The sequence below is a fragment of the Barbus barbus genome (genome assembly GCF_936440315.1).
Source record: "Barbus barbus genome assembly, chromosome: 43".
NCBI classification, from domain to species: domain Eukaryota; kingdom Metazoa; phylum Chordata; class Actinopteri; order Cypriniformes; family Cyprinidae; genus Barbus; species Barbus barbus.
In genome coordinates, this window is record NC_136721.1 from 10,703,348 (window position 1) to 10,731,261 (window position 27,914).

At 37.7% G+C, this 27,914-nt stretch overlaps 1 protein-coding gene across 1 annotated transcript in view; it reads left to right on the plus strand.

Moving 5' to 3' along the window:
* Positions 1–1,241: 1,241 nt before the first annotated feature.
* The window catches only part of nrxn2a (neurexin 2a), a gene marked incomplete at its 5' end in the record, with an annotated part of 322,179 nt that continues 295,506 nt past the window's right edge, over positions 1,242–27,914 (plus strand). The window contains 4 exons of the mRNA XM_079404516.1: positions 1,242–1,965; positions 12,396–12,416; positions 24,497–24,526; positions 24,735–24,773. Of these exons, the coding sequence (XP_079260642.1) occupies positions 1,242–1,965; positions 12,396–12,416; positions 24,497–24,526; positions 24,735–24,773 (814 nt within the window). The remainder of the gene's footprint in view (positions 1,966–12,395; positions 12,417–24,496; positions 24,527–24,734; positions 24,774–27,914) is intronic.

The following is a 27,914-nucleotide window of genomic DNA, read 5'->3' on the forward strand; positions in this document are numbered from 1 at the left end:
TCTCCAGATTCTTGATATGTGACTGGTTATATGCTGTGTATTTCCTACAGTGTGCCGTATATTGCAGTAGTCTGCCGCAAACTCCACAGCCTAGCACTCAAAACTGACCCGCAATATCAGACGTTACTGTTGATTTGCTGTAAGCATTGAGCAGTTATCACAGATTTGCATATTCCCTTTAATGAATTCAGCACACATACAGCGCACACAAATAAAAGGAGTGTGGTGTGATCATGCCGCTGCATACTCCTCATTAATAAACATGCATCATTTACACTCCTCACCTGATGCCCGTACTACGCTCACATTCTGTCTTATTATCTGTCATCCTCTGCTGTCACTAGTGCACTACTATGCTTAGCACTATATAGGTGAAAGAGAGGTGTTGATTGACTGAGAGGGCTTCAGGGGGCTCAGAGCTGTTTAAAACACTAGCTGCGAGCTGGTTTGTGAATATTCATCTGTGAACTGATCGGCAAATTTGCAAAGCGAATGAGGGGATCTGTCAACTAGCCCAGTCTGTTACACTGCAAAGTGCATTAAAGATTGATTTCATTATGCTCAAAGATTCTCAGCTGAGGGAATCACACTTCCAGGTCTTGATTTTGTGATCAAACTGGCCTCCTAATAGAAATTATTGTGATTTGATGCGAGTCACAGACAAAATTTAGGAGTGCATGTGAGTTTGGTCATAAATTAACATACTGTTTTTTTTTTTTTTTTTTACTTTCAGAGGCCTGGTCAGAGGATTTCTGTTGGTGACATCTTACCGGTGGAATGCAGATGCAATTCTCTAAAGGAAGCTGAAGTTTTCTGGGTAAAGAAATCATGTATTTGACCTACTACCCACAAAACGAAAAATACAACTGCAGCAGTAATCCTACTTTCACCAGAGGGTGAGATAAATAAATCGGTCTTTTAACATGTCGAGTCAACTAGATTTTTAGGGCAGTTTTAGATTTCAAAGCACTAAGTACCGTGTGAGTTTTTTTTTTTTATATACACTTTCAGAAGTGTTCCTCAATGGAGTTACTCAGAAGAGAATCAAGATGGAGAATCAAGTGAAAAGAAACTCTAAAATATTAGGGGGTCTTTAGAAAACTGGGACCTTGCTATTTCTGCAGCGCTATTTTGGAAAGGACAGATAAATTAATACGCTAGACTGGGAATAAATCTCTCCTCTGCAGTGGATTAAGAGAAACGGAACATTAGAAAAGGAGGATTAGGAGCACGCTTGGAAGATGATGACGCGGAAGTGGAGGTGCAGCGCAAAGTTCTCATGGGCCTCTGTTTGGCTGGGGCTCATGGTGGCCGTAGCTGTCACCACGGCTCTAGAGTTCGATGGTCTGCCTGGTCAGTGGGTTCGCTATGGACCCTGGGAGGCGGGATCCACCGGAGAGTTGAGCTTCACAATGAAGACGAACATTAGCAAAGCTGTGGTGCTGTACCTGGACGATGGCGGCAACTGCGACTTCCTGGAGCTCTTGATCAACGATGGCCGTCTGCAATTGCGCTTCGCCATCCACTGCGGCGAGCCGGCCTCATTGCACATGGAGACACACATCAACGACGAACGCTGGCATCGCGTGCTGCTCACGAGGAATTACCGTGAGACCATGCTGTCGATGGACGGGGAGAGCAAAGTGACAGAGGTGAAGTCCAAGCGAAGGGAAATGATGGTGGCTAGTGACTTGTACGTGGGTGGGATCCCACCAGACGTGCGTCTCTCGGCCCTCACATCCAGCACGGTCAAATACGAGCCGCCTTTCCGAGGCTTGATCGCCAATTTGAAGTTAGGAGAGACTCCTCCTGCTCTCCTGGACAGTCAGGGTGTGAAGAACGATCTGGAATACCTGTGTACCAAACAAAACCCCTGCAGCAATGGAGGACGCTGCTCCATTCATGACAGCGAGGTGCTGTGCGATTGCTCCAATACCGGCTACAAAGGGAAATACTGCACTGAAGGTAAGCAAGGTGATGTGCTTCAAGGCCTTACATACCTTGAAGATGTTCTTATCACAATGCCTTACTGGATAACATGCTTAGCTGTCAAGGTAAAATGTTTGCTTTTAAGGAACTCAAGAGCTCAGGAGTTGGAAATTATTAACCATTATCTGATCTGGTCTGCCTGTTTTCTAATCGTTTGGTTGAGTGTTTGTCTTATCTTCTTCCTCTGCACTTAAACTGCAGTTTGACTGTAAAAATGTTTGCAATATATATGGTGTAACTGCAGGACGGTTTTGAAATTTTTAGGAAAGTTGGGAGATTTCAAGGAATAGGTCACCCAAACATGGAAATTCTGCCATCGCGTGTATTTGGAACAAAATGAGGGTGATTTTTCGTTCTTTTGTGGAACACAAAAAGAGACATTTTGAACAATATTCTCGTCGCTCTTTCTATGCAATTACAGTGAATGGTATTTTGAAGATTTGAAAAGGGCGCAAAAGCAGCTTAAAAGTGGTTTGTATGAATTGTACACTGTTTCAAGTCTTCTGAAGTCATATGAGAGCTTTGTGTGAGGAACAGATTGAAATTAAGACTATATTCACTGATAATCTTCCTCTCCAGTGAACTGTTATCCACTGTGACCTGATCAGTGAACCAGTGAGTTGACATTTAGGGCAGATGTCAATTTTCAAGGAGTTAAATCGTGTCTTATGCACACAAGGCTATTACATGACTTCAGAAGTCTATGAATATAGCATGCAAGTCCGATGGACCACATATGTGATGCATTTGTGGTGATTTTTTTTAAATTTTGCTGCTTGACAAGCTCACTTACTTTCATTATGTTAAGAAGAGTGGCCAGGATGTTCTTCAAAAAAATCACCTTCTGCATTCTTTAAAAGAGAAAGTCATACAAGTTTGGAATGACATGAGGGTGAGTAAAAAAAAAAAAGTAGGTAAACCTACTGAAGTTGAAACCTTTGAAGTTGTGATAAAACGTAGGTTGTGGTAGATCTTTTCTTCCATCTTGTGACATACATTCAGGTGTTACAGGAACAGACTTCTGTGCATCGGTTGTTCATTGCTTTAGAGGTGTAGCACTAAAAAATGGGGGTAGGTGAAAAAAGGTGAAGTTTTAGCAGAATAAAAAACTGGAGAAGTCAAGCTTACTGTACACTGACATATTTATTTTAAAATGATGAGGTCAAAAATAATGAAAAGTCAATATGTTCTATAACAGGCTGAATTTCTGTTTCGTTTCAAGCACTGAAATTCCACTTTTACAGTGGTGTGTTTCAGATGGTCTGGTATTACAGCACATTAGCCTTTTAAAATGCCTTGAGAATTTATAGCTAATGAGTTATCTTTGGATGTAGATCTCATTAGATCAGGTTCAGAGGGTTTGCATGTTTACAGCTGTTTAGAAAAACACTGTTTATTTTAACTGTAAATAAAGGATTGACATGCAAAAAAAAGCGTCTCATACATATGCGATGGAAAGAAAAGTATAGCACATTATTTGTATCCTGATGTCAGCCTCTTTTAGCCTTTTTAATTCAGAAAATGTAGCTAAACAAAATGGGGCGACATCTAGTTATAATAAATAGCTAGAGAAAATTCAGAAATATGAATGAATATCATGCTACCTACCAAAGTAATAATCCACTAAATCATGCCAGCATGATCACCGAGAGACATTCATTTTATATACGTATTATTATGTGAAATCCAATACAAAGCACCAGAAAATCATAGCCGAGCCTTTCGGACTGATGTATTTCGCCAGAAAATGATCAGAACTATGTTTGCATTAGTAATTCTAGCTGTGTACGATCTGTATGCATGTGTAGCATGTTCCCATACTAATTTGATGAAAACATGGACATGTGTTGGAGCATGGGAGAGCAATCTGCCATAGAAACTATTCTAGGTGACATATGTAGACTAATTAGGACCACTCAGCAATGCCTCAGCCCTTCGGAGAAGTCACAGTCTGTCATATGGCGGTACGGTGTTAAACCCGAGGCCAAATCTGCATACAGAACTTCATAAAGAAATATATCTGGCCCGTTTCTCCTTCTAATTGAACAAGCAGTGAGGACAGAGACAATGGCAGCTCACGCTTGGCTTTTCACTTAATGCAGTCTCAGGCTACCCACTGTGGAGTCAGCAGGAAGCGGCGCTTTGCTCTGTACCGAGAGAATGCCAGCGTGACTGAGTCCAGCAAGTACGTTTCGAATTAGGATGAAATATTCAGGCGCTTCAAAAGAAGAGAGATATGTGGGACAGGGAGATGAAAGTTGATAGAGCAAACTGGATTTGACACTGGTAAAGGACAATATTAAAAGGAACAATTGGTTTTCGTACGCCTTAAAGACTTATCAAACACACAGGAGTATTTGAGTATTTAAAAAAATGCACAGATAATCAAGAATCGCAGTGTAATTATTATTTCTAGTTAAGTATTGATATAACAAATCCTCTGAAGAATTAGCAGACTCCTCAAACGGTGGTGGTTAATTACACGCGTGTCTTTTCATATTTAACATTATTCCCAGACTGTGAATGGGAAGTGGTCTCCGTCACCGTGCCCTTGTCAAGCCTCCCAGGTGAAATTTTGCAGGCATTTACCCTCAAAGCTAAGAGGGCCGTCAGTACCAATTAAGGCTGCCCTCACCACAATGGAAATCTAGGCCAAAGCGATATCTCAGCAAGTCTGTGCATCTTTTCTCTTGCATCTGCATCAGGCATGCTAATGAGATCTCAACCCAATGCATGAGCGGTGCACAAACTGCAGTGCTGGTCAGATGCTGTATTATCACCACCGCTTCTGTGCCGTATATATATATATATATATACACAGCATTAACACAGGCCTGCTGGGAGCTCTTAAAATCAATACGGTTACCATTTTAAAAGGCACATAAGCAGAATTGCACACTGGCACAAGTGTTCCTCATTAACGGGATGCTTTCATATGCCTGGAGATGACGAAAGCAGGCTTTTACTTTTATTTGTACAATGTCTTGCAGGGCTGGAGGAGATTCTGCTGTTGCGTTTATACTGCGGTATATCCTTGTTGTGGTTTGAAGAATCTGACACCAAGCAAAAAACTATAGCAAGCAAAAATAACATACTCTGCAAACTGTCACAGATGGGTGCTTCCAGTCTTTCCTTTCCTTTCCTTTCCTTTCCTTTCCTTTCCTTTCCTTTCCTTTCCTTTCCTTTCCTTTCCTTTCCTTTCCATACTCATTTTTCCCATGTCTCCAGGAAAATAGAACAAAGAACATTGTTAGTATATCGAGGTATAGTTGTTATATTAAAATCAACCCCAATTATTTTCTATTGTATTTTATTTAAAAATTCCTTGATTAATTCACTCATTCATTCACTTACTTACTCACTCACTCACTTGATTAAGGCAAACCCAAATATACAATTATATTTCATTGCATTTATAATAATTGTATTTATAAATATCTTAATTTGTTTAATTTATTAGATTAATGCTAACCAAAATGTTCAACTTTATAGCATCTATAATAACTTTATCAATTTAAATTGTATTATATTAAATACTTCAATCACTCTACATTACATTATAAGCATGATATAATTACATTTCTTTTAATGATATTTTTATTTTACTTTAATGAATTTGGTAGATGCATTTATCTAAAGTGATTCAAATTGTATTCAGGTTTACCATTTATCAGTTCATGGCTTCCCTGAAAAATCAAAGCCATGACCTTGGCAATACTAGTGCCATACTGTTTGAACTACAGCGGTTTCAATATTGCAGAAATAACTCTATCATTATATGGTTACCATGATATACAATTACTCATTGTGATATAAGGTTTTGGTCATACCGCCCACCCATACAGTCTACTGATTATTTCTGTAAAAGCAAGAGCACAGCGTTGAAGAGGTCTAGTTTGCATCAAATAAAAACCTTTTCATGTACAGTAGCGTTGGACTCCATCCCTATGTGGTCTTTTTAGTCTGTATGAGAGACTCGATTCGCAGAGGCTTTTCTTTAAGTGTACAGGGAATGAGCTTTCACTGTGAAAACAAGGCCATCCGCTCCTCAGGATTAAATAATGTAGACAGAGAGTCCGTCTTATTTATCAACACAAATTAGTCTGGTTCGCCCTCAACATCGAGCTGTGTGTGCCAAGGATGCGAACATGTCTGTATTTCGCTTTCAGACAGGCATCTGCTGCCATTGTGCAGTTTTTTTTTTTTTTCTTTTGGGGCTAAAACGCAAGTGAGTGAGGTTAGCTACATTCACCCGGCTCAGGGCTTGTGTGTTTTTGCCAGTAGCCGGTTGTGCGGTAATCAGCACCATAGTTTTCCACACTTGGCAGAGGGCGCAGAAGCCAAATAATGGTTTACACACTAGGCAGCAATTCAGCAAGTAATTAAAACAGGACATGGAGTCTTTTCAGTTGCCTTATTAATTTTGCTTGGTGGCTGTTTGCAATACAACACAGTCCCTGTCTTTTGAAACCTTATATTAGATTCCTGTGAGGAATGGGCTGAAATTGAAGATGTTTTTTATTGATAATCTTCCCCTCCGGTGAGCTGTTAACTTGAAACTGCTGACCGAATCAAGAGTTAATAACATTTATTTTTTGTGTGAAGTATTCCTTTTAATGCAGATTTTTTGATTTTCAGATTAACTGCGGTTAATAATATGAATTTGGTGTCACTAATAATGTTGGATGCATTCGAATACAGGAAGATCAAATATCAGTTCCACATATAGATATTGACATCTACCTTTGGTGTCAGTGGAGAAAAAAATAAATCTGCACAGGAGGATGAGAATTCATATAAAATGTAATTTTCCAACTCAGTGTCCCTCATGATTCACTCACTCATTTTCTTTCATGCAATGAACACTCGGTTATCGGTAGGCCTACATGATCTGTCAACATAGCAGCTGATTTTTGCGGCAGGTCTTTGCAAGGTCAAAATGAATGCTAGCTCTCCTTCTCAGAGGGGAAAGGATCTCCATGTTGGATATTGCTTGCATTTGCTTTCTTTGTTTAATAAAAGGAGTTTGTTGGAGCTTGTCAGATTTGCTTTTAGACCTAGGAAAGACACCCCAAATCCCATCCCTGTGCACTCAAGTGCATTTGCTGGTTTGCCTGTGTGGCTTTGCATTTTCAAAATCTGTATAGTGGAAAATAAAGGCAGATTGCAAAGCGACAAAAGGGTATTGTTGGAGTTCATGTTTTTCATCCACAAAATGTCAGTACAGGATTACTTGTTACTTATTTAGCTCATTACTTACTAGGTAATTCTCATTAAATTAGTTCTTGAGTGCCACCGATGTCATTGGAATAACATTTATTTGTTCCTGATTTAAATAAAGGAAATATATCATTTAGATTGTGGAGAATATCAGAACATAATGCTAGGATTAGTGCATTATCAAATTATATATTAATGACTGTTTCTTCAATTACAAGCACTGTATGTTCTAGTGGGTGATGTTTATTTATTTATGCTTTTTGATGTATTTTTTTTATACAGTATGAGGGTTAGATTTTTCTTGTAACCATTTTACCATACCTTCATACTTCAGCCTTTATGCTTTTTTAAAAAAAAGCCTTTAATAAATACATTTTCTTGTAACCTTAGCCCACACTTAGACTTTCACTCCTAAAGTTTTTGCAAAAGTGCACTTGTTTATCAAGTAAACATCAATGTCATTGCTCAAGATGAAACATGACACGTGATGTGTGAAGAAAATAAACAAAATACTTTTTATTTTTCTCTTTAAAATGCAAAAAGTCTGAGCATATTATCTGTCAGTATTTACAGTACTTGTGTTTTTGGTGAGACCAATGAAAACACTGGAAGAGCACATCGAAATCCGATTTACTGACTGGGCCAAACAATTTTAATTTTTTTTACTTTGTTCACTTTATGTTAAGCTCCAATTCTTGCTATTAACAAACCATTAGCTATGACTTTTGCTTTAAAAAAACTATTAATTTTATTAGGAATGTAGAACGTGGTCATGCAGAATATGTGCTTTATAAGTACTAATAAACAGCCCATATGTTATTACTAGGCATGCTAGTTAACTAGTTAATAGTGAGAATTGGTCCTTATACTAAAGCACTAACCTTACTTTTGTGCCCTAGGAGACTAGAAAAGCAATGGCATTGAGATTCAGTGAAAAAAAAAAAAAAATTTTTTTTTGGAAAGAGTGCATTAACAATTGCCAGACAAGTGCTCACCGAAGAGAGGTGTCCTTAGGCGTTTCTTGAAGCTGGCAGGGGTCTCGGCTGCTCGGGTTAGGAAAATCATTCCAGCTTTGAGGTACAGTTAAAGTGAGACATTGTGAAAGTGATTTTCAGCCTCTGTGCTCTTTATGCCTGATTAAAAATCATAACTTTCACACATACAATTATGCAGGATTATCAAACGAACTGTTGCAAAAACAGATAATGAAACGAGCTGCCAATAAGATGCTGGAGAGAAGCCATGTTCCAGGTGAGAAGCTGTTTTGTTAAGTGGCTGACACCTATATTATTAATTTACTGCAATAACAATCAAAAAGTCTGTCGACTGCATATTTTAGCTCCTGTAAACAGACACTTCCTCTATTATCGTGGTTGATGGAGATGCCTCGTCTCGTTTGAGTTCACACTGGAGGACCTGATTCAGATCAAAAGAGGGATTAGCATCACTTCACTAAATAGAGACAGATTACATGCCACTCTGGCTTTTTCAGACCGACAGGCTGAGATCATGCTAATAACCCGCGTGGCGCTAGCCTAGCACGCTCATTTTGAGAAGCTCCAGACGCTGTCACTATGTCAGCTCTCACGGCCATGCTCGATTCATTACAATTCTCCGGGACTTTGTTGCCGTGACCAATTTGAGGGAGCCGAGGAGAGCACTTGTAAAGGTTAAAGCGGCCCTCGTGATTTATGGGCGGCTGACAGTTTTGCATGGCCTGATATCCCGAGCCAAGCAAGCAGCTCCAAACACAGTGTGATTTAAGAGATTTACTGTCTCGCTCCAGGCAATCGACCAGCATTTGCGCTGAGGGTTTTGTGTCGTCTTTTGTCCCGGCTTTTGTTGTGCTTTCAGCTTCCCTTTGCAAACATTGCTGGGGTGCGCTAACGTCCCCCTTGCACCTGTGGTATCTGACAAACATAGTCCAAATCGCCTTTTCATTGATGAAGCAGTCCATTAAGATCTGCTTGGAAACCTTGGATATCATTTGTAGCCGTTGAGCGACCGAGATTAGGAAAATGGATAATAGAGCAGCGCCCCCTCTCCCGGGTGCTCGTTTACGCACCGGCGTCTCCATGGCCACATAATGATGATCACAAAATAACATTCGCAAAGATTCCTCTTTAATTGGCCGTAGGGTTAGGCCTGTGTTTTCAATGGCCATGTGGAAGCCGCCATGTGTTCTCATTAGTGTTTTAGAGCGAGGATTGTTGCCCTCCACCTTTTAAGAGCTGCAAACAGCTCCTCTCACAGCTACTTTCTCCTCATTATCACAGTGGCAACGGTGATCTGACTCACCTTCCATGACCAGACCGTCCAGCCCCACACTAGCTCCACCTAGCAAGCCTTTGACGTTCTCCCTTGACTCCTATTATTTCACAGTAAAGGCTTTCCGCGCCTCGCTCGGCCCTGCACTCGCCTGAGTCGGTCATGTGGTCTCGAGTATGTCATTAAGGTAGCACCTGACCTTTTGGCCTCTTGGAGAACGTGTTTTCAACGTCATCGCATTCAAATTATGGTATTAATGAGTCCCAAATTACTTTTTGTCTGTCCCCAGATTTATTCATATGAATAATTAAAACAATGAACACGTTATTAATGTTATGCATATTATGTATGTAGATAATATTTAGCTTTGTAATATACATATATTGTAATGTGTGCCTTGGAGGTAGAAAGCCCGGTTCCTTCTCTTTCTTCACTTGAACATTTTTTTTATTTCCACAACCAGTATATGAAGGCATGGTTTTCTGAAAAACTGATTTGATATAATATATATTGTAAGTGTTGTACAAGTAAAATTTACTTCATTTGATGGTATGATAATGGTTTGATAAATTCACTCAAATTAAACAGTGAAATGTGTTTATAATTTTAATTTGTCTGCTAAATTTGTCTACTAAATTGTCCAACAGTTTATTTGAATGCGGATAATTTTTTCCATTAAAGTCATAAAGTTCCAATGTCATTTGCACCACATCTCAGATTATGTACTGTATATCACTGTACATTTAATAGCATTCTATGGTGGAAACGGTGTGAATGACTTTTTTTGTGTGTGTGTGTGTGTCAAATGGCCAATGTCTTAAGGCTAACTTCACTAGCATTTTAGGTGCTTCCAAATATAGTCACACTTTGTCACTTTTTAATTAAAAAAAATGTTTTAATAACTATATATAATAATGATATATAATAAGAATAACAATAGCTTGATTAGAAATGACACATGGAACACACCTTGTGTTCCAGTCATTTTAACTTGGAGCACTTTTTACCAAAAATAGTTAGTGTTATCACATTAGACTAAAAATGATTATTGATTGCAACCCCCCGAAACCCCAAGTGTTTATTTTTCCCCCGTATCTTTTTGCTCTTGTTGCCTCAGTTTTTGAGTGAGCATTGCCAGAATTATCCACAAATAATGCTTTTTCACTCAAAAACCGAGATGCTTAAGTTCAGATCAATAAGATCTATGACCAATCAGTTCCAAAAACTAGACTGAGATATAAAACTTGGTGATAATTTAACATAATGAGACACTTACAGGCCATTTTTAAAAGGCCACCAAATTAGGTAAAGGATTTTCAACACAGCCCAAGGGTTGAAAATGTTCTATTAATATGTTGTTGTTTTTTTTTCCTGCTTTATTTCTTCATGCATCACAGACTAGATACGAGTCTAATTTCATATCAAGATCTGACACTATTTTTATAGTTTGTGTCCTTGAGAAACCCAATTATTTAACTCTTTATCATAGTTTTAAACATGTAGTAATTCACATTGTTATTATGGGGTTTCATATTTATTCTTATTTCAGTTGATTTGGATAGAATATCCAAATATTTTAATGTAAAAATAAAAATCTTTACAAAAAATAAACTACAAAATGGGGTGCGTTCAAAATCACAAGCTGTCTGAGTCAGATGCCTGCTGTCAGCGTTCACAAACTATCATCCGGGTACTTTTCACCAACTCTTTTATGAATACCACCAATGCTATCTCATGGCAATTCGTACGTATTTTACGAGGTGGCTAATTCGTAGAATTCGTATGGCCTCATTTGTACGATTTAGTACGATTTGTCTAATCCCCAGTGACGGGTAGGTTTAGGGGCGGGGTTATGTGTAGGTTATTCGTGCAACTCATACAAATACGTACGACTTAGCAAAAATCGTATGAATTTGTACGAGTGAGGTCGCCACCTCGTAAAATATGTACGAATTGCCGTAAGATCGGGCTGATACCACACATTCTGTTTTTTATCTACTGTATAGTAGAGAAGTAGGCATATTGGGACGTAGAGTTGTTTAAAAGTTTCAAGACAGGTTTAATATTACCTTCATATAACACAGAGAAAAAAGTTGAAATCTGTTAGTTTTAATAAAAATCAACCCCTGGGAAATAAAAGTCTCCTGAACTTGAAGATACTCCCATTTATAGATTTAATCACTGTAATCTCAGAAAACAACACGAGCAACATGCATCTCAGCTCCCATGAGGCTAATCATCTAGACATCTACTATAAACAGTCATCTGCAGTAATGACAATAACATTTGAGTGTACGACTTGATTTATGACTCAAACAAGTGGTGCATGCATTTTTATCATGTTTTAGTCAGACTGAAATCTACAGTAGACTCCCAAGGATGCAGTTATGAGCTTTTTAAAGTTGCTGCCAACAATATTTGTACGTACTTACTGTATACTCAAGTGGTGGTATTTTAGTTCACATGCCCTCAAATATATTTGAGTAAAACCACTTAAAAATGACTTTCACCCTCTGAGTTCCTTGAACGCTTATCTTACTGATGCATATGATTTTTCTTGGATCCACATGGTGGTTTGCTCCCACACCTGAATATTTATGAAGTGTAGGATTACAAGTAGGCCTACATACTTTTATTAAATTTATATTTATAGGAGTTTGCATTTTAGCTGTTTTCCATGTAACATTTGGTTCATAATAGGAGGATTTGACATTCAAACAAGATATATTTACTTAAATACGAACCATAACCTAACTTGATATTTTGATAGTCTCACCTAGCAATTATTAGCATAGCATATAGTCTTACAATAGCATACAGTCTTCAGCAATGGCATTTATTCTTCTCATTATACTTTTCAATTCTGTGTTGTTGACTTATTATTCTCTTTTTTTTCTTTCCCATCATTCCTGCTGCAGCTCTCCAGCAAGTTTTTGGAGGTAAGACCAATGTTTTGTCTTTTCAGATGTCTGATATGCTGATGCTGGTGTCATCCTTCCTTGCATTGTCAGTTTGTACTGCAGTTCTGCTGACTGACTCGAGTGGACTAAAATCACTCACCTGCATGAGACAAAGACCAGATTCAGCAACAGACTGAGCGGCATGTGCTGTTGCACGCACCACACCGGCTATGCGCGAGTAAACGGTGGAGCGTCTATGTTGTGGAGGATTTTATAATGTTCGGTCTCCAGTTTTGCAGGGCTGGAGGCTCGGGGCTTCAGCCCTGCAGCTTTTAAATGATCTCTGAATTAGATCTGCTGAATTAGATCGCATAAGTTCAACCCAGGCTAGGATTAAGGCAGCTGGCAGTGGTCATGCTAAAAACCGCTCTGCCATATACAGCTCATGGGGAAGATATATTGAACCTTGTAGTTAGGGCGAGAGCGGCGTAGGAGATGAATCCTGCAAGGCTTGACACTTCACAACTCACAAGTTTGAATCCTGGAGAAGATCCCAAGTATATATTATTCTTCCAACACCTTCTGTGTGAATGATAAAACTTAAACGCCACGGTTTGTGATGTCCGCCCTTTTGTTTTTTAGCTCCAAGGACCTCGATATTTTATGTGGATGGATGGGTTGAGTCTGAGGCCTGTGGTAAATTCATCAACTCGATCTTGATTTTCAAAAGCTAGCGATGAAAAATGTCTCTCTGAACGAGGAGATCCATGATGCTTTGGTTATTTAAAATGTATTATATTGTGCCTCGGAGCTGATGTGATGTCTGGGCTTGAAAATTATGATGTACTGCATTATTCAGTAGATGTTAAAACACTGTTAACAAATACACTGAAGAAAGTCAGGGTTTTTTAATGTTTATCTTTTTTTGCATTTGAAAATCAAAATAGCAGGAAGGAAATGCCTATGTAATAGCGGCAGGAGTCTGAGGTCTTGAAAAAAGAGCAGTCTATTGTGAAAAAGGTCTACTCTATTTAAAATGTACACTCGATGTTATTGAAGCGCCTGTGATCATTGGCGGTGTCTCTATTGTATTCGTTCTCAACAGAAGAAGGTTATCTTTAAGGCCACAGTGACACTAGTGGATGACAGAGGCCTTCTTTTACAACATGTGCTTTTAGCCTAGACTTTTAATCATCCTCAGTTTCCCTTGTGAAGAGCTCAAGTGCTAGGACTGGGCGGACATCAAATGGCAAGAATTGGACAGGGATGTGCCATATAAAGCAAGTGCTTGTGTCTTTATTGGATTAAAGCTTTCACACAGTATCAGCACTTTGTTTCCAGAGCAGAACGCATGAAAACAAAGATGACACTCATTCAAGCAAACTCGCAACCACTCCACTTTTTCGTCACTTTCTCTGAAATGCAGTGTGACATCTGAAAAGCTCGAATTTAGGTGTGTACGACATAAATTCTGTCACACGGAGATCCAGTGATTGTTTGTGGATGGGTCTGTTCGTGTTTGGGTGGTCACAGGAAGATGGAGGTGTTGTAGCAGAAAGCAGATATGAGAAAATGTGTTTTTGTGTTAGGTCAGATGCCTCAGCCATGTCACTGCTGAAAATACCGTCTGCACGGATTCCCGTCAGTTTGGTGCTTGTCTAGTTGAAGGACCAAAAATTACAGTAAAGCTGAAAATAAGACTTGCTAGGTAAGATGGTTAGAAAGCAATCAAAGTTAGTTTATATTCAGAACTCTGAACTTTTTAGCAGGGGTTTCCGTTCAAAATCATCATGTTTTTTACAATAGCTAAAAACAAACCTTACTTTTGCAGCATTTATTAATCTGCACTACCTTTGAGGTGTCTTTTTTTGACAAGGATACATTACATTTATTAATAAGTGACAGTAAAGACATTTATAATGTTCTATTTCAAATAAATGCTGTTAAATGCACCGAAGACTGGAGTAATGCCTGCTGAAAATTAAGATATATTAAAATAGAAAACTTAAAATTGTAATATTTCAAATTTTTACTGTTTTAACAGTTATACTATATTTTTTACTATATTATCAAATAAATGAGGATTAAAAAAAAAAAAAAACCCACACAAATCTTACAGTCTCCAAACTTTTTAATGGTATTGTTAGGAGGAAAGGAAAGGAATCCCATCCAAGTGCACTCACACAGCAGTGAATAGTGAACAAACACACACACACACACACACACACACACGGTGAATACACTTTTTTTGCTGCAGCGCCCGGGAAGCAGTTGGGGGTTCGGTGCCTTGCTCAAGGGTCTCAGTCGTGGTCAGAGTACTGTAGTGTTATCACGGTACCAAAATTTCTGTATTCGGTACCAATACCAGAGAAAATCCACGGTTCTCTGTACTAATTTCGGTACCAAAGCAAAATACAAAAACATGCTAATTAAAAAACACATTATTTTTATTAATAAAGTTAAACAAAAACTGTACAAAAATCAATGCCATTCTTTATGCTTATTTAAAATAGTTACAAGTTTTTCCACAAGTAATAAAAGTATGAAAAAAAAGTAAACAAGTTTCACCCAAAAGTTTTTGTCATATTTCTGCTACCGCTGAAAAAAAACTGTAACCTATCTGTTTTAGGGTTTGCTGGTGTGTTTCATGATCTTCCTGCAGCTGTAAAAGAAAAATATAATATGTGACCCTGCACCACAAAACCATTCTTAAGTCACTGGGGTATATTTGTAGCAACAGCCAAAAAAACATTGAATGGGTCAAAATTATTAATTTTTAATTTATGCCAAAAATCAATAGGAAATTAAGTAAAGATCATGTTCCAAGAAGATATTTTGTAAATTTCCTACTGTAAATAAATCAAAACTTAATTTTTGATTAGTAATAAGCATTGCTAAGAACTTCATTTGGACAACTTTAAAGGCGATTTTCTCAATATTTTGATTTATTTGCACCATCAGATTACAGATATTCAAATAGTTGTGTCTCAGCCAAATATTCTACTATCCTAACAAATCATTTTTCAATGGAAGTCTTATTTATTTGTGTTTCAGATGATGTATAAATCTCAATTTCAAAAAAATTTACCCTTATGACTGCTTATGACTACAGCTATAATATACGTTTCAGTAAATAAACCTCAGCTTTTATAATAAATTTAGATAAGATTACATATTGTCACGGTTTAGTTCCTCTTTGCCCATATTTGGTTTTGTTCTGGTTCTTCTCATTAGTTCATTATTAGTCTATCATCGTTCATTCGTATCACCTGTGTTTATTAATCATCTCTTTTGCTCCTTTGTTTCCTGTTCTTTATAATCCTTGAGTTCTGTAATCTTCTTCGTCGCGTCTTAAAGTTATGTTAATGTTATATGGATGTTGATTTCTTGTATTCTGAAACCCTCGATTCATTAAAAGCCTGTTTTCCATTTACCCACTGTTTCCCGTATCCCTTGGAGGAGCGTTCGTAACGCATATATTTTAAGACAAGTGTATATCAAATATATGGAGACTGTAGTATTAAAAACACTTTACAGTAAGATTCCATTTGTTAGATAACATGACCTATAAATAAACAATAGTTATATAGCAATTATTCTTCTTAGGGTTCATTTAAAAATGTACTAATACATCAAATCAAAAGTTCAATCTGTTAAAAATTATTTAATGCACAATGAACAAACATGAATGATGAAGTGTTTGTATTAAATAGCATTCACAGACATTAATGTTGTAAAAATATATTGTTCACTCACTGTAAGTTGATGTTAGATAATAACCTGAAGTCATGTTAATAAATGGTATCTTATTGTAAAGTCTATACGGGAGATAAAATGTTACTGTATTTTCATTAAATCCAAACTGTACATTTAATTTTAAAGGGCTTTTAAAACCTGCCAAGAATAACAACTAACTAACTAGCTAAAAAAAAGGCCAGAACTGCTCTTCTGACAGACTGATATGACATAAACACTGTTAACCAAACTCTCTAACATGCATATTTTAGATTCACAATTCATTTAAAAGCTTCTGGTGTGTAAAAATAGTAAATACCATCATGTCCTCCTGTTTTTTTTGTTGTTTTTTTTTTACCCTAATAAAAGTTATAGGAGCATTAAATGGTTAATAAAGAAACTTCATTCTAATGCTCATTATATTAGCGTTAGCTGCACTTATGCTAATGATTAACTCCGCTAATAATGGCGTTGTTTATTTCAATCCGACATTCAAATTAAAATATGGAATAATATTCATAACAGAAGATCTAAATATGAAATATTAAATTTAAACTTACCTGCTTGAACTCTTTCATTTGATCCAGATGTCTGTCTTTAAAGTGTTTTGTTAGTTTGATGTCTCTTTTATGAAGAGAGCGCATCTGCGCTTATGAACCAGGTTGACCGTGTACTCGGTACCACCGGTACTTAAAAACCTGGTACCGTGACATTTTCATTTTTTTAGTAGTGACTTACTAGGGTCTTTTGACAACACTAGAACAGAGAGCACTGGTCATTCACTTTCTCCACCTACAATCCCTGCCAGTACTGAGACTCGAACCCACAACCTTTGGATTAAATGTCCGATTCTCTAACCATTAAGCTTAGGAATGTAGTATTTCTTGTCTAAATTCTAATTTGTTAGTGTGTTGTGAATAAACATGAATTAACAATGAAAAATGGCACTTATATTTACAAATTAACATTAATCTAGATTAATAAATGCTGTGAAAAAGTACTTTTAGTTCATGATATCAAATGCATTAGCTAGTGTTAATGAATTGAACCTTCTTCTAAAGCATTACCAACTAAACAAACATCTCATTAAGTATTAATGCGCTTTGTACAGCCACAGAAATGCTGCTTAATTTCAGCATCTGTCTTTTTGCTGTTTAATTTTCAGCATATGCTTTGATGCATCTCAGGAGGCTTAAAACCACCAAACTGGATTGCTAAATTTTTTTCATCCAGTCAATGTTGTTGACCTCATAAATATGCAACATATATGCAAATGAGAGTGTTTACAAATGTACAGTGTGAAATTTTGAAACATGACTACCCAGCATTAATTACTAGCCCAGGGTAGAGAAAAAGCAGTGAGAAGTAGATAGATAAACCAGGATTATATTTACCCAGGGTTTAAACAAGTCTCTACATCCCTGCAGGACGCCTTGCTTTACTCACATTTACACTTGTTACTGAGGTCATATGACTCGACGGTGTGCATGTAGACAGCATGTTTTGGGATGTTGAGCTGCCTCAGTTAGCCGTCTGTGCTCTCATGCATACCGTCAGCTTCAGGATGTTTACAGCCTTATCATACCTCTGCTTCCATCCTTAGAGGAAAAGCTCTTATGTCACTGCTGCTCACTTAGGCATCGATGCCAGTCTTGAGTGCCGGAGCGTAATCCAAAGCTCAGCTCTTCTGCATCCAACTTTTGCTCCAGTTAGGTAATGCAGAGCAGGCTTGACCGCAGTGACCATGACCGTCAGCTGCCCGTGAGAGCAGAGGCATGCGAGGACGTCAGAAGAGCGGGTACAGCTGGCACTGCCATGCCCAATCCTCCCAGTACCTCAGTGACCTTGATATAATCCTCCATCTGAAGGAAAGCCTCCAGGAGTTTCAGACTAATCCCCTCTCCGCATATTCAGAAGTTTCTCATTCAGCGCCGTGCAGGAGCTAATCAGAGATCAGATTTTGATATGCAGTAGATAGAGAATCCGTTATGGCTCAGACTTTTATATACTGAGCATTTGCAAAGCATCTTGTCACCAGTAGTTTATGAGACCCTGACAGTCGCTTGCTTCCTGAGAATTCTTAGTGTTCACAGATGGAGGAAGCAAGTGATTTTTTTTATTTATTTTTTTTCTCTTTTTATGATATTTGTGATCTTGTGTGTGGCAATAATGCTCTGCTCTACCTCACGGCATTTGTGTTTCTGCCACATCAAATAAAAAAATCCAGCACACAGGTCAGGCAAAATAATCTAGATTTATATTAAAGGGATAGTTCACCCAAAAATTAAAATTACTCAATGATTTACTCACCCTCAAGCCATCCTAGGTGTATATGAATTTCTTTTTTTTTTTAGACGAATACAATTGAAGTTCTATTAAAAAATGTCCTGACTCTTCCAAGCTTTATAATGGCAGTGAATTTGTTTTGCTCTCTTCTCTGCTCTTTCTTGTTCGTCACCTCTCACTAGAGCTTATGCTACACCTACGTCATCCGCTGGAACGCCAGTCTCTCATGAACACTCATACGACAGTTAGCGGAAGCTAGAGATTACAGTTTATAAAGTTTTAAATATGGATATTTTTCTTGCACAAAATGCATCAATTCACTTCAGAAGCCCTTTATTAACCCCCCAGGGCCGTGTGGAGCACTTTCAATGATGGATGGATGGATGCAGTTTTTGGGCTTCAAAATCTCGACACCCATTCACTGCCATTATAAAACTTGGAAGAGCCAAGACATTTTTTAATATAACTCCGATTGTGTTCGTCTGAAAGAAGTTAAATACACTTAGGATGGCATGGGGGTGAATACATAATGGGGTGACTCATTTTTGAGTAAACTATCCCTTTAAAGATAATATCTCATTGTTTGAGATGCTTCAGAAAGCATTACGTTGTAATTGAATATTTAAGATGTTATTATTTTAAACTGTCAAATTACTGAGTTTGTATCAAGGGTAGTTTCTTTTAAATATATCTATAAAGTAATATCTCTTAAAGTATCTTAAACTAATGATATCTCTAAGTAATCACAAATAAATAATCTTGAAAAAAATTAAATGTTTGAAATGAGATATTTCAAAATTAATAGGTCCTGAATTAAGAGAGTTCAATCTTGATTTAAATTATTTTAAGATAATATCTCATTATTTTTTTAGACTGTTTAGGAGATATTGTATTTAAGATGTACTAAACCTGGATACAAACTCGAAAATAACGTCATTATTTAAATGCAGTGTCAAATCGAGTTTCTGTTTAGATGTATCTCTGAAATCTTGAAATAATCATTGTCTTGAAATAATGAGAGCTCTCTAAATTCGGTTCTTGAGTGCTGATTTTATTTAATTTTTTTTAGTTTTTTGATGTAGCAGAAACTGACTTCTACAGAGTATAGTTAGCTAGCAAGCATCATTTCGCCTTGTTTCCACAGCAACGTAGGGATATTCCAAAATGTTAGGATGGAATAATGTGGAGTAAATCCCATAATTACTTTTTCTGTTTGGATGAATGTTATGCAACCTCAAAGCCGATATAATAAATTATATTTCTATTTGATTGTCTTGAAATGTACTATATTCACCGAGACATGCATATTAAATCACCCCATACATTTTGCAATATGCATTTTATGGGCCGAAACAATCCATGTAATGGAAACACGTTAACCTAAACAAGCTCTTTTGATTTGCCTGCCATGAATTATTTATTTATTTATTTTTATTTGCGTGCTTATTATTATTCCAGCATGCAGTTCGATACCCTCTTGCCATTAAAAAAATATCTCCCCTGTTCCAGAAAACTGTTTATGAGGTAAACACTTTTATGGCCTTGTTATTGACCCATTTAAACAAATCGAACTCTTGAAAAGCACTTTCATCCAGATTAGGTCAGATAGGTGGAGGTGAACGGCCATGATAACAGAGCAGGAACAAGAGAAGAAATGTGAGAGAGGAACAGGCAGGAAGGGAGTGGGTTAGTTGGGCCGACAACGTCATACTAAGGGAGACACGGGAGCCTGTTGCTATGCCAACGCAGATGGGCCACCGCATTTCAATGCAGACGTCCACAGCAGGCCTCTCCACGTCAGACAGCGCTGTGGCAATGACGCCTTGCATTTGCATTCTCTGCAAATAAATGTTTACATGAAGCATACGCTCCTTTTGAAAATACCAACACCTCAAGGCTACCGCCGCTCTGTCCGCTGTTCAGCTCAGTGAGTATGAGCTGCTCTACCTGTTTCATATTAAAATGTGCATCACTGGGAGGAAAGTGAGCCTTCTCCATGAGCCATTACTGTCCGTCTTTGTGTCTCTCGGTTAAATTAGCTGAATAAATTGCCCCCTTCACAAATCGGAGAGCGCAAGTGAAATTGACGGTTGTGGGAGAAACGGCTTAATGAAAAAATTCCTTAATGCAACGGCGCGTAGCTTTAAAACCTAATAGAACTAAGAGACGGAAATCAATTAATAATTAATAATTACTTCTGACTGTGTGCTTGCTCCTTTTAGTTAAGGCTGTTGAGCAAGACATATGAATGTAAACAGTGTAAATGCCTCCATTTCACAGTAGAGCGGCTCCGTAACCTTTTTTTATTCACCACGCCAATCTTTGTTTAAATATTAGTTAACAAGGTGTTAGTTGCTTTTTAATTCCTGGGTGGTTGTGTGCTCTCTTGCTATCTGTTGATGCAGTTGGATTTTTCGCTGTACTCCATTATGTGCCAGTTTGTATGTAATTTCATCTTCATTTTTCAAATTTAAGAAGTCACTGTCGCATAAACTGTTATATGAAACAGATGTGACAGCTGAGATGTGACTAGTGATGGATGGAATCATGGGACAGACACTTTTATAGGCTTTTGTGACTGAAGTTAGAAGGAATGAGGCAAAAGTACACCATTTCAGGTGGTGGAAGAAACTGCTAAAACACATGCAGAAGAAAGTCAGGATGTGGGGTCATTTATAAATAAAAGAGGTTCTCTTTATGTGTCTAAAAGTGTGAGAGGCACATAAATGATGGATCAACTTCAAAGGCAACGCCTTTTAGTATATGGGCATCGTAATGCAAGGTGTCACCTCACCAGACCAGATAACTACTGTATTCAGACACGTGAAGACCCACAAGTTGGAAGAATAGATGGATATAAAAGATGGATTGAAATATGCTATATTTATAGAGATTGATATTGGTTTGGTTTTGCCAGTGGTTTGCTTCATTGATGTTCACGCATGAGGTTTCTAAACCTTTAAGTTGAATTGCTCTTATTGTTTTGGAAGTGTTTGGATTAAATAGGATTAAATTAATTCGGTTGCTTTAATGAACTCTGCATTTGAATCCAAGTGGCCAATTATTTACTTGAAGGTAGCACGTTTCTTCAGAAGTTACACATTCATGGACTTTTTTTCAAGTAAACAAAAGATTTTCGGTTACAGTTTATATTAGCATTTAAGGGACAGGGTGTATTTTAAATGCTGGTCACCGTTTCAAGTTTTTACAATTTTTATCACCTTTATTAATTTTTTTTAGCTAAATGGTTCTGCAGTGTGACAAATGACTTTTTAAATGTACTAATAGTCCATGTGCCCTCTCAATTAATATGAACTCATAAAAGCTGCATGAATAACAATTATAAAATAATTAGCAAAATGCTGTTTCAAATGGTTTTAGATGGAGAACAGCATGTCACTCTGCAGCACATGTCAGCAAAAAAGTATTTATTGCTCGCTATTTTCTGAAATTATTCTTTAAACGAAGAACTTTGCAATCATATTAGGGATGTTAGCATGTGTAGTAAGTTCATTATTATAATTAAACTTTACCTTTTTTAACTTTTTTGAACAGCTACAGCATGTAGTGTTATGCATTATATGGCTTTTAAATAGTCATATTATATATTGAAATAATTAAATGATCAAGGGAAATAATCAGAGCTGGGTAGATTACTTACAAATTGTCATCCATTACTGATTCCAAATTACATTTCACATTTTAGGTAATATAATCAGACTACTTTTAGATTTCTTATGACTTTACTCATTTATCACGTTGATTTAAATAGGATAATCTTGTACCATATTGATATACAATACAAAGACTAAAAAAAATAGTGCGTTCAACATTACGTCAAGGTTTCCCAAACTGGGGTTTGTAAAGGAACTGCAGGGGGTTCATAAGTTTAATGAAAAGCTAATAATTTTAAAATTAAAATAAGTAAAAAAAAATCTAAAAATAAACTCCTGCATTAAATGTAAATAAGAAATAGTGTGAATTTGTGCAATACATGGTTAAATAATCCACTGAGTGATAATTCAAATAAAAAATAATGTGTTAATCAGTATTTGATGCAATCTTGAAACACTTCTTAAAGATGAAATAAGCTGTAGCCACCTGACTAATGACTGATCTCTGTGTGAGTGTGTCAGAATGTACAGTATAAGCAGTAGGGTATTTTAGGTAGGAACATTTAAAAGATGACAGAGGAATTGGGGAGAATCAATAAATTATGAATAATTTATGTGTGAAGAGTAATCATGTAATCAATAAAAAAGTAATTGCTGATTATGAGTATTTTACCATGTAACTTAATCTAATTACAAGTACTAGTAATATTTGGAATCCGATTACGTAATCCAGGTTAGGCTATATGTAATCAGTTAATACCCAGCTCTGGCAATAGTATAATGACTTTGAATGGTTATATTATATATTTAGATATTTAAATGAGCAAAGAGAATATTTAAATGATAATACAATACGATTTTGAGTTTTTATATTATGTATTTAAATGAGCAAAAACAATATCCCAAGGCTGTTACTTGTTCTAAAACACAAGTCTTGCTCATTGTTTAGATACTGCCATTGTGCTTTCCTTAGATATTGTCTCTGTATCATTGTTTACCGTATCCCTTGCGATTTCACATATTGCTATTCTTCAGGAGTTGCAGCTCTTGTTCTGTTCTCAAAAACCAAACCGCCTTTTATCGTTTCGCTCCCTACATTTATGATGTTTTTTTTATGGAATTGGCTGCACAATGACTAGTAACTCCAGCCACGTTATCTCCCTAATAGAGTGCAGCATAGAAGTAGCAGGGCAAGCGACGGTACCGTGGTAATTGTCAAGAAATCACACAGGAACATCAGAGAGAACAATGGCTCCATAACTGTGCTCTCTATAATCATAATATTCCTTTGTTTCACGGAAATGAAACGCAATGAGAGCTCCAAGCAGGCCCGGTCTCTTTAAATCCGGGATTGTTTTTGCCATGCGGTTCCTTGGAGGTGCATTTGGAATTTGAAGGAAACATTCTCCCTTTTCAATTAAATATCGCCTTGAATGCGGTTCAGTTCATCAGAGAGCGTTCACAGCTAACGTGTGGCATTCCTGAAGGTAATCATATTCCTCACAACACGGAATAAGCGCGTGAAGGCGTAAATGGAGTTAATGTGGATTAACGAAGCTCCCAGCTGATGCTTTATTTATTGTGATCTCAGTTGTGTACCTTTGCTTTCCAGTTTGTTTACGGTATTTGATGTAAAACAGAATCTCCTCACTGGCCTGACCCCTCGATTTTGGTTGGCTCTCATCTGGATTTGCATAGCAATTCCTCCTGATTGTCTTCTGCGTTTCTCTACGACTCTCGCTCTCATTAGTTGGGGTAAATAGCAACCACTGCAACGTGATTACAGGATGCAAACTGCCGGATAATGGCTCCTGCATCGGTGTGTGTAATTGATTGGTATTGAGCTGTCAAGCTGCATACATTATTACAGCGGCGAAATCAACTTGCAGGCTTTTGTCTGTTAGTAAGACGATAGACCGTCTGGGACAGGTTGCCTCTGTGCGCTTGGGAGAATTTATCTTGGTCCCCGCTGCTTTTTATGAGACATTTCCCCACTGCTTTCTGATCTCTCTTTGCTATTTTATGAGTCTGTGGCTTTTGAATGCAACATTTATGGGTGTAACTGCTGTAGCATAGAAGCGTATGATCTAAGGAATGCTATCTGCCAAACACTAAATATGTGCTCCATTAGGAGAAAAAGCATTTTTTTGTGAGCAAGTGCCTTTTTGGCACTTGTATCAATTGAAATGCTTTTTTCCTCACCCTTTCCTTTCCTTTCCTTTCCTTTCCCTTCCCTCCCTTTCTTTCTTTCTTTCCCCCTCAACACCTCTTACTGCCCTCCCTTGAAGAAGTGTGTGTTTATTTTACCTTCCTCCTTTTTTTCCCCTCCCCTTTGGTTTCCTTTAAATTTGGCATCCGTGTTTGCCTCGGGATGTCTGTCACAAACTGCAGTCAAACGTTGTGACAATGCTTTTCGTTTCCGCCCGTGCCTTTTTTATGACCCTCTTATTTCTTTTTTTCCTTTTTCCTGTTTTTTCCTTCAAGGTCTGGCGCACCTGAAGTTAAAGAGCCAAGGTATGGGGCCTCTCCCGTTTCCTTTTCCTTTTCCTTTTTCTTTTTCGATTCCCCCTTTTTGTACCTAACCCTTGCTTCCACAACTCATTTGATCTACCTTGTTTTCCTTCCATTTCTTTGTCCCCTTGGTTTCTGTGCCCTTTCATTCTCTGCTATCTGTGTGTTCTCCATGTGCGTCTCCTCACCCCTGTCCTGTCCACTGGCCCAGCCCCAGGAGCAGCTCCTCTGATGGCCACTCCTGCAGCAGGTAACACTCTTACGCTCTCCCTCACATGTTTGTTTTGGTCCTGGTGTCGTGCGGTCACAAACCGTACCCAGAATGCACAGAGCCAGAGCTCTGCTGTCATTCTAGATGTTTGGCTTTATTAAAAAAAGATGAGGTTTTGACTGAAAGCTGCTGATTGAATGTGTGTTTTATTTCAAATATGTACAAATTTCTTTCTTCCGTTCGTTATTACGGGTGTGTACTTGAAATGCAAATAATGTACCCGTTTGAAATGTTTCTTGTCTCTTCTTTCAGCTGAAGCGACTCATTGTGGCGGCTGATAACTGTCATTACACTATTATACACTTACATCTATTATACACTTCACATTCTTTTATCTGCATGTTCGCTGAATTGCGTGTAGTCAGGCTAAGCTTTAAAACTGCAATTATTTTTTTATAAGAGTAGTCTACCGTGCCACCGCTTGAAATGCAAAAACACTTCAGTCAGTCATATTTATCTAACAAATTTAGACAGAGCACAGTCCCTGTCTGCAGCAATAACAGAAGGCAGCTTGATTCCTTGATTCCCTTACTGACCTGTCAATCTTAATTACTTCAAGTGATTACAGGCCTGTGTGAGATAAGCAGCGTTCACTAATTGAAGGATTTGCTAATGATTGGTTCATGAAGCTCATGTGAGGATGCATGTCTTCATCAAAATATCAAAAATGTCTCATATGATATATATATATATATATATATATATATATATATATATATATATATATATATATATATATATAGTATTATAGTATAATTAGAATGATTTCTGAAGGGTCATGTGACATTTGAAGACTCAAAAATGTGGATTTGCCAAATTGTAATCAGAACATTTTTCGTAATATTACAGTTTTTACTGTATTTTTGATCAAATAAATGCAGCCGTGGTGAGCATAAGAGACTTCATTCAAAAACATAAAACAACAACATATTACTGACCTCAAACATTTGAGCAGTATATGCATTTTAGAAAGAAAAATATATTTCAGATCTATGTGGTATTTCACAACTTTATTTCCATGTCGGTATGTTATAATTTCAAAGCTTAAACTATATTCATTTATAATATTAATTAAGCATTTTTTCTTTAGCTTTCCAGTCAAGTCGGTTGTGATTTATTTTCAGTGTTTGAGTTTGTAATCTGGAGACTGCAAACAACCACTAACATGCTGTAATGCATCGTGTTTGTTTATTCTCCTGATTTTTAAGGATTAAATTGGCCCTCTTCCAAAACCTAGCAAGCTGCCTCGCTGCCTAATGCCTACATAAACAGCTGCCTTCCAAGGCAGCATCCTAACCATAATGGATCCTCATAAGTGACTGACTTGGAACTCTCTGCACAGGCAGCAACTCAGCATGCCACACGAATGGCACTCTGGAGACATGACTCACAATTGATTCCAGTAGAGTTTGTTGTTAGCTTGTTGCTGAGCTACTGACAAGCTACGCTAATAAGCAAAAATATACTTGGTGCGCACAATTTTTAATTTATATATTTAAATATAAGAAATCCCAGCCTGTGTTGCGGTCCTACTCGCCCCGCTCCGAGCGGAATTCAAACTGCAGTCTTCGGCATGGGAGGCGGGCGCTCTAACAAGGAGGCTAAAGGCCACGGCCTCTAGCGTCAGTCGCTAGAGCATCTCTTGAGATCAGGGGAGTGAGGTTTTACCTGCACAGCACTTACCCACTGGCCTCTTCTACGCTTGAACTGAGAAGAATACATGCTATTCTCCCTTAGTATATGACATTCGAATCATTATGCTACCTACCTTTTGGAACACTATGCCAATGATGCCTTAAAATGCTGCCTACATAGGCAGTTTAATATGTTTTTGAACAGAACAGTTGGATGGTAGTTTGAGCTTCTCTCAAAAGCATGCTGTCTGCCCACCTGGAGTAATTTGACCTCAAGTCAGTCAGGTCCTTTATATTATTCAGACGTACTGTACTGCTTTTCTTTTTTTCCAAAGGATTATATGGTTTCCTTGGCACCAGAGTCAGCTGAGGTCAAGACTAGAGACAGCAGAGAAAGAAGACTTTGCCCCTGTGGGCTCTGAAGTGTAATAGAGACTTTTAATTACAGTGTGGGTGGAGGGAATTCGACCCAGCTTGTTAATTATTAGGTACTAATGAGTGACCTTAATTACTAGCAAGGATGCGGGACAGTAGTTTTCAGCAGACTTTATTTACGTTGCACCTTTAACCGTTTAAAGCAAGGGGAAAAATGATAAGACCATAAATCAGAAGTTAAGAACGAGAGTAGCAGATGACCCAGCACGCGTCTTTGCTTCCAGCCTTTGTCTTTTGAGCTTCAGCTCTACACAGAGAAACGAATGCAGCCTGGACTGCTGCTGAAAGGATATGGGCTCATTTTTCTCAGCTCGGCCTCTGGCTGTGCTCGCAGATCAAACGCTAAGAGATTGATCAGTTGGAGAAAAAAATGACTTTTTTTTTTTTTTTTTTTGGTCACATTTGCTGGGGTCTCATATTGACTACAAAACTGGACGGAATTTGGATATCGGTCCTGATACCTGTATCGGTCCTGTTTTGCTCACACACAAACATTTGGAACTACTCTAGCTGTTTACAGAAAGAATAAAACCCATTAATAATTAAAGGGATAGTTCACCCCAAAATTTTAATTCTGTCATTAAAGGGTTACTCCACCCCAGAATGAAAATTTTGTCATTAATCACTTACCCCCGTGTCGTTCCAAACCCCTAAAAGCTTCGTTCGTCTTCGGAACACAATTTAAGATATTTTGGATGAAAACCGGGAGGTTTGTGATTGTCACATTGACTGCCAAGTAATTGACACTTTCAATGCCCAGAAAAGTATGAAAAACATTGTCAGAATAGTCCATCTGCCATCAGTGGTTCAATCTGAATTTAACGAAGCGACAAGAACAGTTTTTCTGCACAAAGAAAACAAAAACAACGACTTTATTCAACAATTCGGCTCCTCAGCTTCAACATAGCGCCATTTTGGAGAATATCTACTGGACGCAAGCAGTGTATGCTGTTATGTGTCAGCTGCTTACCGGATACACTGTTGTCATTCAAATCAAAGCGTAAACAAACGTAGAAGACGTATCCGTGTGGTGCGTTTGGAACGAGATGGG